Genomic DNA, 14,767 nt, shown 5'->3' on the forward strand with positions numbered 1-14,767 from the left:
TCAAGCTCTTGGAGACAAAACAGTTTCAAGTTTTAGGATATGATCATCATGGTGAATAGGTGACGTAGAGTAGAGGTAGAGATGGTAAGAGTTGGAATTTAAGGACCTACAAGAACAGAATGTTAGAATGGTCATCAAGGGGCAGCTAGGTGGCACAGTGGATAGAGCACTGGCCCTGAATTCAGGAGTACCTGAGTTCAAATCTGGCCTCAGACACTTAACACCTACTAGCTGTGTGACCCTGGGCAAGTCACTTAACCCAAATTGCCTCACTAAAAAAAAAAAATTTTTTTTTTAAATGGTCATCAACATGAGTCATGAGGTCTTAGGATGATGGCAAGGAAAAGGGTTGAAAGACTGAGCCAGCCAACATCATAGACAAAGCAAATAAGGATACAAAGGAGGTGATATTCTTAAACATCATGAATTTCAAAGGAGAAATAGAAGAGATTGAGGTCTGAAAGGAAAATGGAGCAAGAAGTGTGCTGGTGACATCTCTGTTCTATATGAGACTGGGGGAGTGGGAAAAGGAACTGCAACTACATATGTGACATCCTCAAGAGAAAGTTTCAGATAATGCAAAGATGTGGAAACAATATAAAAGACAACCAGGATGAAATAAAGTTTAACAATGAAATAGGGGTTCTAGTGGACAAGGAAGGATAGGGACTGAGATGAGATAGAGATGGATGATACTTCTATAAGAGGTTGTTAAATTTAACTGAATTTGCTTCTGTGAAGTCCTTGTCACACAATGGGCTCATCATATTGAGGGTGTAGTCCTTTAAAATACCCAAGTATTTTTCTCGTAAATCCCCTTCTGATTACCCTTTCATGTACCTCCACAGTTAATTTTTTTAACCCTATTCAGAACTTGACATTTATCTCTTTTAAATTTTATCTTATTAGATGTGATCCACTGTTTCAGACTTTTAGGATATTTTTTGATTCAGAGTTTTTCTTCCAGCATGTTAGGTATTCTTTCTAGCTTTGTACTGTCTGTATATTTAATAAGCACACTATCTATACCAACATCTAAGTCATCAATTAAATATATATGTATGTATATGTGTATGTGTATATATATATGTATGTATGTATGTATGTATGTATGTATATATGCCCTTTGTTTTCTTTTTCTAGATTAGCTTCTTGTCTAACAAAAATCTTTCTGTGTTAACTCATTTTTTAAAACATAGTTATTAGGGGGCAGCTAGGTGGCACAGTGGATAAAGCACTGGCCCTGGATTCAGGAGGACCTGAGTTCAAATCTGGCCTCAGACACTTGACACTTACTAGCTGTGTGACCCTGGGCAAGTCACTTAACCCTCATTGCCCCGCCAAAAAAAAAAACAAAACAAGGGGGCAGCTAGGTGGCGCAGTAGATAGAGCACCAGCCCTGGAGTCAGGAGTACCTGAGTTCAAATCTGGCCTCAGACACTTAACACTTACTTAGCTGTGTGACCCTGGGCAAGTCACTTAAACCCAATTACCTCAATAAAAACAACAACAACCATAGTTTTTAATATGAAACACTATAGAAAGTCTTTAGAAAATCCAAATAGGTACCTTTTGCTCTTGATCCACATGGCTGGTTGTGTTTCCCCACTCCAGTCCATTCTCCACTTAGTTGTCACAGTTATCTTCCTAAATATTCCATCAGGTCAGGTCTGACCTCCCTCTCTCCCTCCCTCCCTCTTTTCCCTCCCTACTCCTCCTTTCCTCCCCCTTCCCTCCCCACTCCCCCTACTCTGAATCCACATAGCACTTGGTATCTCTTAGGTCACTTACATTCTGTGCTGTATTATGGTTATTTACATGCTTATCTCATCCCCACTAGATTATAATCTACTTGAAAGCAAGGACAAATAATTCAAGTCATAGATTATAGAACCATATCTTAGAGATGGAAGATAGCTTAAAGACGATATTCCAGCTTCTTTACATCTTTCTCTGGATGATATAACAGCTGTATAGTGGGTTCAGAGTGTAGAATTTTACTTAATCTGTCCTTGCATTTATGTGAGGATAGGTCATAATTGTTTCCTTAAAATATAATTCAGGATATAAATTACTTCTTTCTGGATAACAATTAAAAATTATGTTACCAAAAGTTCTTCTAAAAGTTTATTGAAAACTATTTTTAAAGCAAGGATTCTTAACATAATGTCTGTGATTGTTTTTAAATATTTTGATAACTGTCCTTTGATATAATTGGTTTCCTTTGTAATCTGATATATTTTACTTTATGCATTTAAAACATTATTCTGAGAAAGGGTCCATAGGTTTCACCAGACAGCAAAGGGGTGCATGACAGACAACCAGGTTAAGAACCTGTAGTTTAAATGATGCCCCTTGTCTAATAGTATCTAAGAATTGGTTTTCTATTAATTTTCTTCCCATTCTGCTAACTTACTTTTCTATAAAAACACATTATGCTACAAAAAACATTCAATGAAAATTTTTATCAGAAAGCTAAGTACTGTGTTTGGATGTGAAAGAGAATGTGAACAATCCTAGAAGACTATGTCTTACCTTTGTCTGGTTTCAGGTTTTCACCAATATCTGGACTCCAAAGAATTTTGACTGACATTTCCAAAAGGACAAGGGAATAGGAAAAGAAAACTGTAATTGAACACAAATCTGTATTGATAGAACACAGAGCTTTCTAAGGGGAAAAACCTGAATATTAGAGTATTATAGATAGAACATATGTAACAGTAATATAGAATATTACTTTGGCTAATAGCTCAAATATTTTCTCTTCTACAGATTACCTTGCAAATCATGGCCGGTTGAATGAATCTGAGGCAAGGAGAAAATTCTGGCAAATCCTGTCTGCGGTAGATTACTGTCATAGTCGGAATATTGTACACCGTGACCTCAAGGCTGAAAATCTGCTGCTAGATAACAACATGAATATCAAAATAGCAGGTAACTGGAAATGTGCTGTAAACAATCTAAAATTCTAACCACGATAGTTCATACTTAATGGGATAAATCAGCAATTACAGAAGAAAGTAGTTCTTTTTTCATGACCAAAGACAGTAAGCAAACAGACTCATACTCCAAGCATATTTTCTTTATTCATACTTGGCATTTTGCATAATTATAAGCAAGGAAAACTTGATTTTGTTATTAATGTAAACGGTAGTGTGCTGGCGGCAAGAGTTCAGGTAACCTACTTCCCATTGTGGCTATATTCTTGAAAGAGAAACACTATTTTTTCCAGATGTGTTGAATGTTGAAGACTCTCTGAAAGAAGACAGGAGCAGCCTCGAATGTCTTTATCACCAGTACTTTTAGTTGTGTGATCGCTATAGCGTGGCTGAGTGCAGGAAAGAGATGTCAGATTAGAGGTGAAGGTAGAAGCATGAGATGAGAAGAGCAGCTTTAGATGCATCACACCTTGTCTCAATCTCTAATAATGTTCTGCTTTTTATGATATTGATATGAAAGATTTGGACTAAATGATCTTGAGGTTTCCTTTATGCATTAATAGTCTGGAATTCTAAGAATCTGCTTTTGTGAAATAGCAGCCTCTAATGAGAAGAAAAGATGCAGTTGAAAAATACTCAAAAATTGACATAAGCATGAGCTATGAGCAAGGCAATTCACTTAACTTATTTGTGCATAATTATCCTGTCTATAGAATGGGGGTAATGACTGAAGTACCCCTCTCCTAGGATTGTTGTGGCATTCAGATGAGGTAATGTTTATAAAGTGCATGGTCAGCCTTAAAGCACTAAAGAGATGTTAGATATTATTATGATGTCATTGAAGATAATCTCTAAGGTTTGCTCCAACTCTAAAATGCTTCATTTCTACCAAGTACAAATTAATTTCATGCAATGTTATTTTTATGTCTCTCCCATAATCTAACAGTGTTTTGCAAATGGGGGAGGCAGGGTGCTTAATTCCACAAATGAATGCATTCAAACCAATTGTGTAAACTGAAGTGATAAGGCAAAGGAGGAATCAGCTAAGTTGGGGTTAATCACAAATGATTTTCTGGAAGAGGTGTGTTTTCTGGTTTGGATTTTGGAGGGCATGAGATAAGAAATATAAAAGCTTATAAAATTATAAGGTATTGTGATCATATGGAATGTCAGAGAGGAGCAGAGGAAAACATCCAGACAAAAGAGAAAGATGAAGGACAAGTAGATTAAATACCTATTGTGGGGAACAACCCCCCAAAATTGTATTAGATTACTGTATTCATTTGTATTTGCCCATCAAATGTTTTTTGAACGCATATTGCATACAAATGGAAATATGCCAGGCCCTATGGAATATACAAAGAATGAATAATCGTAGAATCTCAAATTGGAAGAGAATTCTAGTCTAGCCCATACCCCAAATCATCTCTTACCAGTTGTCTTCCAGTCTTTATTTGAAGACCTCCTATAAAGGAAAATGCCCCCTTATTTGTTGGTTTTGTGGGGGTGTTGTGGTTTTGTTGTTTTTGCCAGGCAATGAAGGTTAAATGACTTGCCCAGGGTCACACAGCTAGTTCAGTGTCAAGTGTCTGAGGCTGGATTTTGAATCCAGGGCCAGTGCTTTATCCACTGAGCTACCTAGTTGCCCCCGAATGCCCCCTTATTTGAAGACCTCCAATAAAGGGAAATGCCCCCTTCTTTGCCCCTCTCAAGAAAACCCATTTTGGGAGCTCTGATTGTTAGAAATGTTTCTTTACATTATCTGCCTCCTGCTACTTTCACCCATTGCTACTAGTTCTGCCATCTGGGGCCAAGCAGAAGAGGTCTAATCAGTATCATCAGCCCTTCAAATTTTTTTTTTTTTTGCAGGGCAATGGGGGTTAAGTGACTTGCCCAGGGTCACACAGCTAGTAAGTATCAAGTGTCTGAGGCCGGATTTAAACTCAGGTACTCCTGACTCCAGGGCCGGTGCTTTATCCACTGCGCCACCTAGCCGCCCCCTAGCCCTTCAAATTCTTAAAGGCAGATAACATAATCTTCATATCTTCTTCTAGAACTTCTTCAAGTCACATATTTCTAGTTCCTTCAAATGGTTTTCATGAAATAATCTCCAGTTCCTTCACTATCTTGGTCTTCGTTCATCACTCCATTTTGTTAGTGTCCTCCCCAAAGTGGAGCTCCTACAACTGGACACAGTATTCCAGATGCAGTCTCATATGGGCAGAATACAATGGGATTTAACGTCCTCTTCCTTTTAGACACCATTACTCTGCTAATTTAGACTAAGGTCAAATTAGCTTTTGTAGCTGCCATATCGTATTATTGATTCATATTGCACTTTTGGTCCTCAAAGTGTTGGGCGGCTATGCCTCCCCATTCTGGACTTAGGTAATCTTTTTTGCCCAAGTATAAAATTCACCACTTATTCCTATTACCATATATTTGACCCATTCTTCCAGCCTGGTGAGATCCTTAAAGATCTTGACTGGAAAGAGCCTTGAATGCAAGTGTCCAAAGTTTATACTTAATTCAAATGGCTGGTTGTTGTCCTTTGTGCTTGAAGAGGGCCAAAATGGCATCATTATGTTGGAGTGAAGGTACAGTGTGTCCGACTGTGGCTGACCAGACCAGTACAATCTTGGAAAGCTCTTTCACAGGCTGAACACAAATAGTCCATATGGACATTTGGAGTGAAGATGTCTCTAAATTTGCACACCTCATGTTTCTTTTGAGCTACTGTGATTCAGCCTTGCTCATGGAGCACAGCACCTTCTTTGATTCAGGCACACCATGCTGGGCAGTCCTGTGCCAGTGTCTCCCGTGTCTCACAATCCATTCCAGAGGTCTTAAGAGACCTTGTATCACTTCTTCTAACCTCCACGTGAGAGCTTTCCTTGTGTGAGTTCTCCAGAACATTGTTTTTTAGGCAAACCTACATTTGACATTCGAACAACATGGCCAGTCCATCAGAGTTAGACTCTGCAGTAGAGTTTGAGTGCTTGTTATCCAACTCTTATTGGGTACTTTGGCAGTATACTTTCAAGGGATGTACACACAGATGATGTTGACGCTCGCATTCCCAGAGCTAGCACAGTGTCTGAGAGGCTCCAGAAGAAAATATGGGAGAGAAGAGGTATTAGGCTGCCTCCCAAACTGAAGGTCTACAGAGGCATTGTACTGACCTCGTTGTTCTGTGCCAGTGAAACCTGGACAGTATGCCAGCACCATGCCAGGAAACTGAATCGCTTCCATTTGAATTGTCTTAGGAGGATTCTGAAGATCACTTGGCAAGATAAGGTACTGGACACTGAAGTCCTTTCTCAAGCTGAACTGCTAAGCATTCCAACTCCAATTCAAATGGTAACAGGAAGGTACTCTGAAAGAAGAGTGTTGTGATCAGAGTGGTTAGGAAGATTACTTAAGCAATGGGCATAAAGGATAAGATTGGAGAGGGCACAGCCTGAAGGAAGGTATAAGACTTACGAAACCTAATCAAGCATAGATGAAGTCCTGTACAAGGGTGGCTATAGTAGGAGTGGAAAGGAAGGGGACTCAGATTGGAAAAGATGACAAAAACCCAAAATGTGAATGTTAAAGTGGCTTTGGGAGGATACTAATTAACTGTGGGGAAAGCTGTGAATTGGTTTAAGTATTCTAGAAAATGGTTTGGAATTATACCAAAATTACAGCACTTTTGACCCATTGATACTGTTACTAGGCATACAACCCAATGAGTTCAAAGCAAGGCAAGGTCACACATACATACATACATACATGTGTGTGCATACATATGTGCTGCGTACATACCTGTATGCACATGTGTGTGTGACTTTGAACTTGCTGAGTTCGTGTGTGTGTATGTGTGTGTGTGTGTGTGTGTGTGTGAGCAATTTTCATGAAAGGAAGCTAAAGGGAAACGAGTGCCCATTTGGGGAATGACTGGACAAATTATGGCATATGAATGAGTGAATATTATCATGACAGAGTTCTGAAAAATTTGGGGACGCTTATATGAACTTTTGCCAAATAAAACAAGTAGAACCAGAACAAGTCACCCTGTGACCATAGGTCATTGAAATGTAAAGGCACACATGGAAACTGATTAGTCCAGCATTTATTTAATTGGGATTTCACCAAAGTGCCAGTGAAGCCTGCCTTGGGCTTCTCAGAAGAGAAGTAGGATGAACTTTGGGGAGTCAAGGCCATAGACTCAGTTCCTATCAGAGACATTGACTAGCTCAGTGATCATCCATGAACAAAGTCACTTCACCTTTGAAAGCCTTATTCCTCACATATAAAATGAGGATCATCATACATGACCTTCTTCACAGGGCTTTTGTGAAGCAAATGCTTAGAAAACTGTAAGGCATTATATAAATACAATTTATTTATACTTTAATGCCACCTCCTTAAATTGAGTGTTTGGGAGATAGCTAGACCTTATTAACACAACCCTTAAAGGAGTTGACAGAGATTTCAGAAATATGTTTTGTGAAACTGCACATATTTAAAGCAAGTTGATTTTTTTTTCTGGGACAGTAATGCATATAGTAAGACATAGCCCACATAATTACACTGGTTCATGAATCAAAGGTCTTCTGTTGTAAATCCAAGGAAAGTTTTGGTGGGACATGGGAAAATGATTCCTATTGTCTGTGATTTAGCCATTTTCTTATAAAAAGGAGTAGACAAGGGGCAGATAGGTGGCGCTGTGGATAAAGCACCGACCCTGGATTCAGGAGGACCTGAGTTCAAATGTGGCCTCAGACACTTGACACTTACTAGCTGTGTGATCCTGGGCAAGTCACTTAACCCTTATTGCCCCTCAAAAAAAAGGAATAGACAGATTTTCTCTGTTACACAGCTTCAGGTGGTGCCTTGTGCTATCCAGAACCTGAAGGAAGGAAAGGGCAGAATTTTTCACACAAAGTATATAATTTTAATGGCAAGCTGATTCAGGAAAGACTCTACTACAAAACTATTTAATGAGAAAAATTTCTCTTGGCAGCATAGAATGGGAGCCAATCTTAGGTAAAATGTTCTTAGGTATCATCTGGACCCAATGACATTGCTGTGGAATTCTATTTTTGTTTTTTTGTGGGTTGTTTTTTTGGGGTTTTTTGGCAGGGCAATGAGGGTTAAGTGACTTGCCCAGGGTCACACAGCTAGTAAGTGTCAAGTGTCTGAGACTGGATTTGAACTCCGGTCCTCCTGAATTCAGGGCCGGTGCTTTATCCACTGGGCCACCTAGCTGCCCCCTTGCTGTGGAGTTTTAATCAAATGTAGTAAACTTAAAGTCAGCAAATATTGAAATGCTCTGTCTTCCTCTCTGAAACTTGCATAGTACCAGCAAGCACATCTTTTTTTTTGGATATTCCAAGATCAGATAATATTTCTTTGTTTTTGCCAAGCTATGCTACTCTTCTTTAATTTGAGGAAAGTGATCATTTGCTTCTAAACATATTGCACTTGCTGACCTAAGAAGGGAACTGCCCTGTATTGATCATTAGAGTCCTATTCTATCTTGACTAGGACTGTTTGCTTTAATCTCCTATTAGGTAAAAAAATGGCTGATAATTTTAAAGTAGACTTGCAGTTGGCCTTTTCTTATTGGTGACCATCAAAACATGCATTGATGTCAGTGTTGGCTGATCAATATTCATTCCATGGAGTGGGGTCAGTATTTCCTCTATCACTCTTCTACCTTTCATTTATCACCCTTTGTTTCTTCCTAATTGTCTTCCTCATTCCTAGTACCATAATAACAAAAGGTGAATGAATCTCTATTAGCTAGTCTAGCTGAATATTAGCTGAGAGGATGAATGAACCCTAAAGACTATTCAGTAGGAAAATTTTTGAACCTATACAGTAGAAACTTTATCACACTGTTGAATAAACAAAAAAAAATTCCATTGGCTATGTTGATTCTGTGAAATAGTTTCTATCACCTTGAAAACTAATTTGTGATAGTATTTATTTTATTTTTTAGATATTTAAAATAGTATGAACCCAGTAACTTAAGCTTTTTAAGATTTTGTATGTATTGCAAATAAGAACTTTGAAAGGATTGGGTTTTTTTTAATATTTTGTGTTTCAACCCTTTTAATTTATTTAATTTTATTTTTTTTGCAAGGCAATGAGGATTAAGTGTGCAGGGCCACACAGCTATTAAGTGTCAAGTGTCTGAGGTCAGATTTGAACTCAGGTCCTCCTGAATCCAGAGCTGGTGCTTTATCCACTGCACCACCTAGCTGCCCCAAAAAGATTGTTTTAGAGTATAAATAATCTTTGTATGTAATCCATATTCAGCTTCTTCAAGAACAGGCAGCCTTCAGATTGAACCATACTATTTCTTTGTTTTTGGTGCTGCTGGGTTTTTTTGAGGTTTTTTCCTTTTTGCTCTGATTCTTCTTTCACAGCAAGACTAATGGTAGAAATATGTTTAATGTGATTGTACATATATAACCTATATCAGATTACTTGCTGTCTTGTAAGGGGGGAGGGAGGAGAGGGAGGGAGAAAAATTTGAAACTAGAAATCTTATAAAAACAAATCTTGAAAACTGTCTCTACATGTAACTGGAAAATAATAAAATACTTTTATAATTTTAAAAAAAAGAACAGGCAGCCTTTAGTGAAAAATTCTTGATTATTCCCTTTTCCAAATGAAAGAGCATTATAGAATTCTCAGGCATCATTAGGTAATAATCAATGGGATCAAACAATTGATTAGCAAATATGTGCACATGTGCTGTATGTAAGGCATTATTCAGTGTCTTGATGCCTACATGAGGATTTGAGGAGTCCTGCATCATCTAAATGTTATGATCTTTATGGCTTCAAAAAGACGAAGGACAGTAATCACTTTTTGAAATGAGAACAACAGAATAACAAGAATCTAACATTATGTTTTTATAACATCTAATATGATCAAATGTGATAATATCTGTAGAAAGTGTTTAGGGGCAGCTAGGTGGCATAGTGGATAAAGCACCAGCCCTGGATTCAGAAGGACCGGAGTTCAAATTCAGCCTCAAACACTTGACACTTATTAGCTGTGTGACCCTGTGCAAGGCACTTAACCCTCATTGCCCTGCCAAAAAAAAGAAAGAAAGAACACGTTTAGTACACTTTGTATACTCTACACTATAGGGGCACATAGTGGCCACTGGCTAAATGCTTATTTGCTTCCCTTCCTGGATACTTCCTATTTATCATTAACGTGGTAGCTCCTGTTTACTAGTTATCATCGTAAAGTATTATACATGTATTGGTCCTCACAGCAGCCCTAAGAGGGAGGAAATAATAGTTGAAATTTATACAGCACTTGATATAAAATGATGTTCTCATAATAGTCTTACAAAGTAGTTAGTATGTCTTACTGTTTCCATTATATATAGGAGGGAACTCACACCAAGAAAGGTTAGTTGACTTGCCACACAGTTAGTATGTAGCATTGCTAAAGACTTTAGCCCTGCTTTTCTTTTTTTGTTTGTTTGTTTGGGTTTTTTGTGGGGCAGTGGGGGTTAAGTGACTTGCCCAGGGTCACACAGCTACACAGCTAGTGTCAAGTGCCTGAGGCTGGATTTGAAATCAGGTCCTCCTGAATCCAGGGCCAGTGCTTTATCCACTGCGCCACCTAGCTGCCCCCAGCCCTGCTTTTCTTATTCCAAGTCCCATTCCGATATGCTAGGCTGCCTTTCTTAGCATCCACAGTGCATGTCTGCTTGGCTCACTTGTTTAGAGAAGTAATCAGATGAGGTTGAGATCATGAATATAATCTTCATGTAGTCTGGAGCTATTCTTTTCCATTGTGACAGATTGTGGCACTGACCCTGTCTTCTAAAAGTCACCCAGGGGAAAACTGGTGGATATGGATTGATCATGGCAAATTCATAATTATTGTTGGGGGAGGGAGTATAGACATCATTTATGAAAAGTTGTATGTTCATTCATACCACATAATGGTCTTTATATGCCTTTACAAAATAAGTATGGTTATATATTAGTTTGAGCAGCTAGGTGGTGCACTGGATAGAGTGGATAGAGCCTGGCCTGGAATCAGGAAGACTCATCTTCCTAAATCCAAATCTGGCCTGGGACACTTACTAGCTATGTGACTCTGGGCAAGTCACCTAACCCTGTTTGCCTCAGTTTTCTTCTCTATAAAATGGTCTAGAAAAAGAAATGGCAAACTACTCTAGTATCTTTGCCAAGGAAAACCCAAATGGGGTCACAAAGAGTCAAACATTACTGAAAAACAATTGAACAACCACATGTGTTAATAATCTCCGATTTTATTTTTTTGAAAGTTTTTTTCTAAACTTAAACTGAAAAGAACATTTCTATACTCACAGCAGCACACACAAAGGGGATTAGAAATGAAATCATGAATTTCCATTTCATAACTCTTGCTTTTTAAATATATACATACGTATATGTGTGTATATATAATCGGCATGTAACTTTCAAAACTGCTCTGTTTATCTGTGCTTCCTTCTGTTTTCTTCTGTGCATTTTTAAAAATGTTAAACAATGCCCCACTTTTTTTGGTACCACTGTTGCTAACTCTTACTTTTCTTTTCTTTTTCTTTTTTTTAGGGGGGGAGGCAATGAGAGTTAAGTGGCTTGCCCAGGGTCACACAGCTACACAGCTAGTGTCAGTGTCTGAGGCCGGATTTGAACTCAGGTCCTCCTGAATCCAGAGCTAATGCTTTATCCACCGCGCCACCTAGCTGCTCCTAACTCTTCCTCACACTCCCCCTACCCAATTAGAAACCAACATAAAAAAGATTTTAAAAACAGACAAGGGGCAGCTAGGTGGCACAGTGGATAGAGCACCGGCCCTGGAGTCAGGAGGACCTGAGTTCAAATCCAACCTCAGACACTTAACACTTACTAGCTGTGTGACCCTGGGCAAGTCACTTAACCCCAATTGCCTCACCCAAAAAAAAAAAAAAAACCAGACAAAACTTATAATAACATAGCCAGGTAAAACAAATCCACTCTGCCTCTGTGTGTGTGTCTGTCTGTCTGTCTCTCTGTCTGTCTCTCTGTCTGTCTCTCTGTCTTTGTCGGGAGGTGTTGGTCCTCTGGAGACATGGTCACTCACTGAATTCACCCAAGTTCTTAAGTGTTTCAAAGTTATTTATTGTTACAGTGTTGCCATCCCTGTATAAATTGATCTTTTGGTTCTGCTTACTTTAATCTTTATCAGTAGATACTTTCCAGGAATCACTTTCTTGTAGCACGTCATTAATATTCTGTTATATTCATAGGCTACATTTTGTTCAGCCATTCCCCAGTTGTCTAAGATGCAACATAGTATAACCCCTTGAATTATAGTTCCTTGTTTTTCTCCCTGCCACTTCCCATCTTTTAATTCTGAATTTAGGGTCAGAAAATTTGTTTTCCTTGCAGCTATTCCCACCCCCATATTAGAGTCTCTCCCTATTCCTACTTGTCTTCCTGTTGAGTTAGATGTTATTTCCACACAAAACCTGTGTGTGTTTGTGTTCAGCCCTTCTTTGTCTGGTTACAAAACAAAGTCCCGCATTAGGCATGTTCCTTTCCCCTCCAAAAAAGGAAGAAGGAAAAAAATATATACTTCTGTCTTCACTGTCCATCTTTCCTCTATCTGGATGCAGATAACAAGTTTCATCATGAGTCTTTGGGAATTGTGGTTGGTCATTGTGTTGCTCAGAGTTTCTAATCTTCCAGAGTTGATTATCTTTACCTAGCAAGGAAAAATATCAAGGAGGAGAGGGTAATCAACAGGGTCCAGGCTTCAGAGAAGGTTGATGAGAATGATTGAAAAAAAGCCTCTGGACTTGACAACTTGAAAAACATTAGTAATTCCAGAAAGAGTTGTTTCAGTGGAATGATAACATCAGAAGCCAGATTGTAAAGGGTCAAGAAGAGAGGAGAGAAAATGGAGGCACCTATTGTAGAAGGCCTTTTCAAGAAGTTTAGCTACATAGGGCAGAAGAGATAGGACAAGTTAGTAAGAATGGATGGGTCTAGTGATGGTTTGTTTTTGTTTTGTTTTTTTAGAATGGAAGAAATGTGCATATTTGTAGGCAGTAGAAAATGAGCAAGTAAACCAGAAAAAATCGAAAATAAGTGAGAGTAGATATGACAGGGGGGCATTCTGTTGGAGGAAATGGAAGGGAATGGGATCATTTGAACAAGTAAAGGGGTTAGCCTTGGTAAGGAGGAAGGCCATTTTATCTGGTGAGACGGGTAAAGGATGAGTGTCAGAAGGCACCCAAGTGACAGGAGATGAGAAAGAGAGGGCTCATGGTGAATAGCCTTGTTTTTTCTGTAAAATATAAGGCAATGGGAGCAGCTAGGTGGCGCAGTGGATAAAGCACTGGCCCTGGATTCAGGAGGACCTAAGTTCAAATCCAGTCTCAGACACTTGACACTTACTAGCTGTGTGACCCTGGGCAAGTCACTTAACCCCCATTGCCTGCAAAAAAAAAAAAAAAAAAAAAAGAACATCACCAACCTTCCAGGCACCCAAGTATGATGTCATCTTCTCCCCCCAATTCTTCCCTCCCCTGCCCCTAAATCTAACCAGTTACCAAATCTTGTCAGTTTTATCTTCACATCTCTCTTCCCATCTAACAGCAATACGATCATCCCAATCCCTCATGATCACAACCTAGATTTCACTCTTGACTCCTCACTACCTGTGACCAATCTGTTATCAATCTCACCTTTGTAATATCTCTTGAATATGCCCCCCTCTCTCCTCTGACACTGCAAGTCATGACATTACCTCAGTGTCATAGTTCTCTTCAAGAATGAAGGACAAACAACAATACAATTATTTCTTCCCTTGCTATTCACTTACTTTTTTGCCCATGAGATTTTTATGAGAGCCTACTAAGGTGGGAAAACCAATCTTGCATTTTTAGAGGAGGAACCTTCCCTATACAGTCTTTATTTAAAATCACTTGTCACTAGAGTCAAGGTGGACCTCCCAGAGTGGTAATGTTTGGGCCAAATTTAGTATGGGGAGAGTTAATTGGGTGGCTCACCATAATATTGGGGCTCAGAAAACAATGAGAGACCTCTAGGTCCAGAACTTCCTCCCTTCCAAACTGCCTTTTTCTAGTTATTTCTCTAAGACTGATAAGAGATGAAATTAACAACCTCTTTTCCACAAACAAATCAGGTTTTATTAATGGGAACAAATCTACAACTCAGGTGAAATTAATAGAGCAAGGGACAATGAGAAAGGGAATAGAGAAAGGGAAAGATACAACCCACTTCCCAGATGATTAGAATCTAAATCTTGAGGGTAAAAAGGCCCCAGGTACCCCAAACAAGCTCTGCTTCCTCAGCCACCCAGAACAGCCTGGTTCAAACCCAGCTCAGCTAGCCCAAAAGGCTAGCCTCGCTTCAACAACACAAACTTACCACCACCTGGAATCCACAGTTCCAAGGAGAATCAGCTGTGCCATGTCTCCCGGTTGGTCCAAAGGTCCACCATACACCCGCTTCTCTCTCTCTCTCTCTCTCTCTCTCTCTCTCTCTCTCTCTCTCTCTCTCTCTCTCTCTCTCTCTCTCTCTCTCCCTCTCTCCCTCTCTCCCTCCCTCCCTCTCTCCCTCTCTCCCTCTCTCCCTCTCTCCCTCTCTCCCTCTCTCCCTCTCCCTCTCCCTCTCCCTCTCCCTCTCTCCCTCTCTCCCTCTCTCCCTCTCTCCCTCTCCCTCTCCCTCTCCCTCTCCCTCTCCCTCTCCCTCTCTCCTCCTCTCTCTCTCTCTCCCCTCCTTCCTGCCTCCCCCAGTTGAAGGGAGGTTATTAGCCATGCTGAGTCTCCA

The 14,767-nt window shown here is 39.5% G+C and overlaps 1 protein-coding gene across 2 annotated transcripts in view; it reads left to right on the forward strand.

Annotated features, from left to right (window-relative positions):
* Positions 1-14,767, forward strand: part of SIK2 (salt inducible kinase 2) — a 159,180-nt gene that overhangs the window by 111,784 nt on the left and 32,629 nt on the right. For both annotated transcript variants that reach the window (XM_043997141.1, XM_043997142.1), the window contains exon 4: positions 2,773-2,934. In XM_043997141.1, coding sequence (XP_043853076.1) covers positions 2,773-2,934 — 162 coding nt within the window. The remainder of the gene's footprint in view (positions 1-2,772; positions 2,935-14,767) is intronic.

This window comes from Dromiciops gliroides, chromosome 3 (genome assembly GCF_019393635.1).
Source record: "Dromiciops gliroides isolate mDroGli1 chromosome 3, mDroGli1.pri, whole genome shotgun sequence".
NCBI lineage: Eukaryota > Metazoa > Chordata > Mammalia > Microbiotheria > Microbiotheriidae > Dromiciops > Dromiciops gliroides.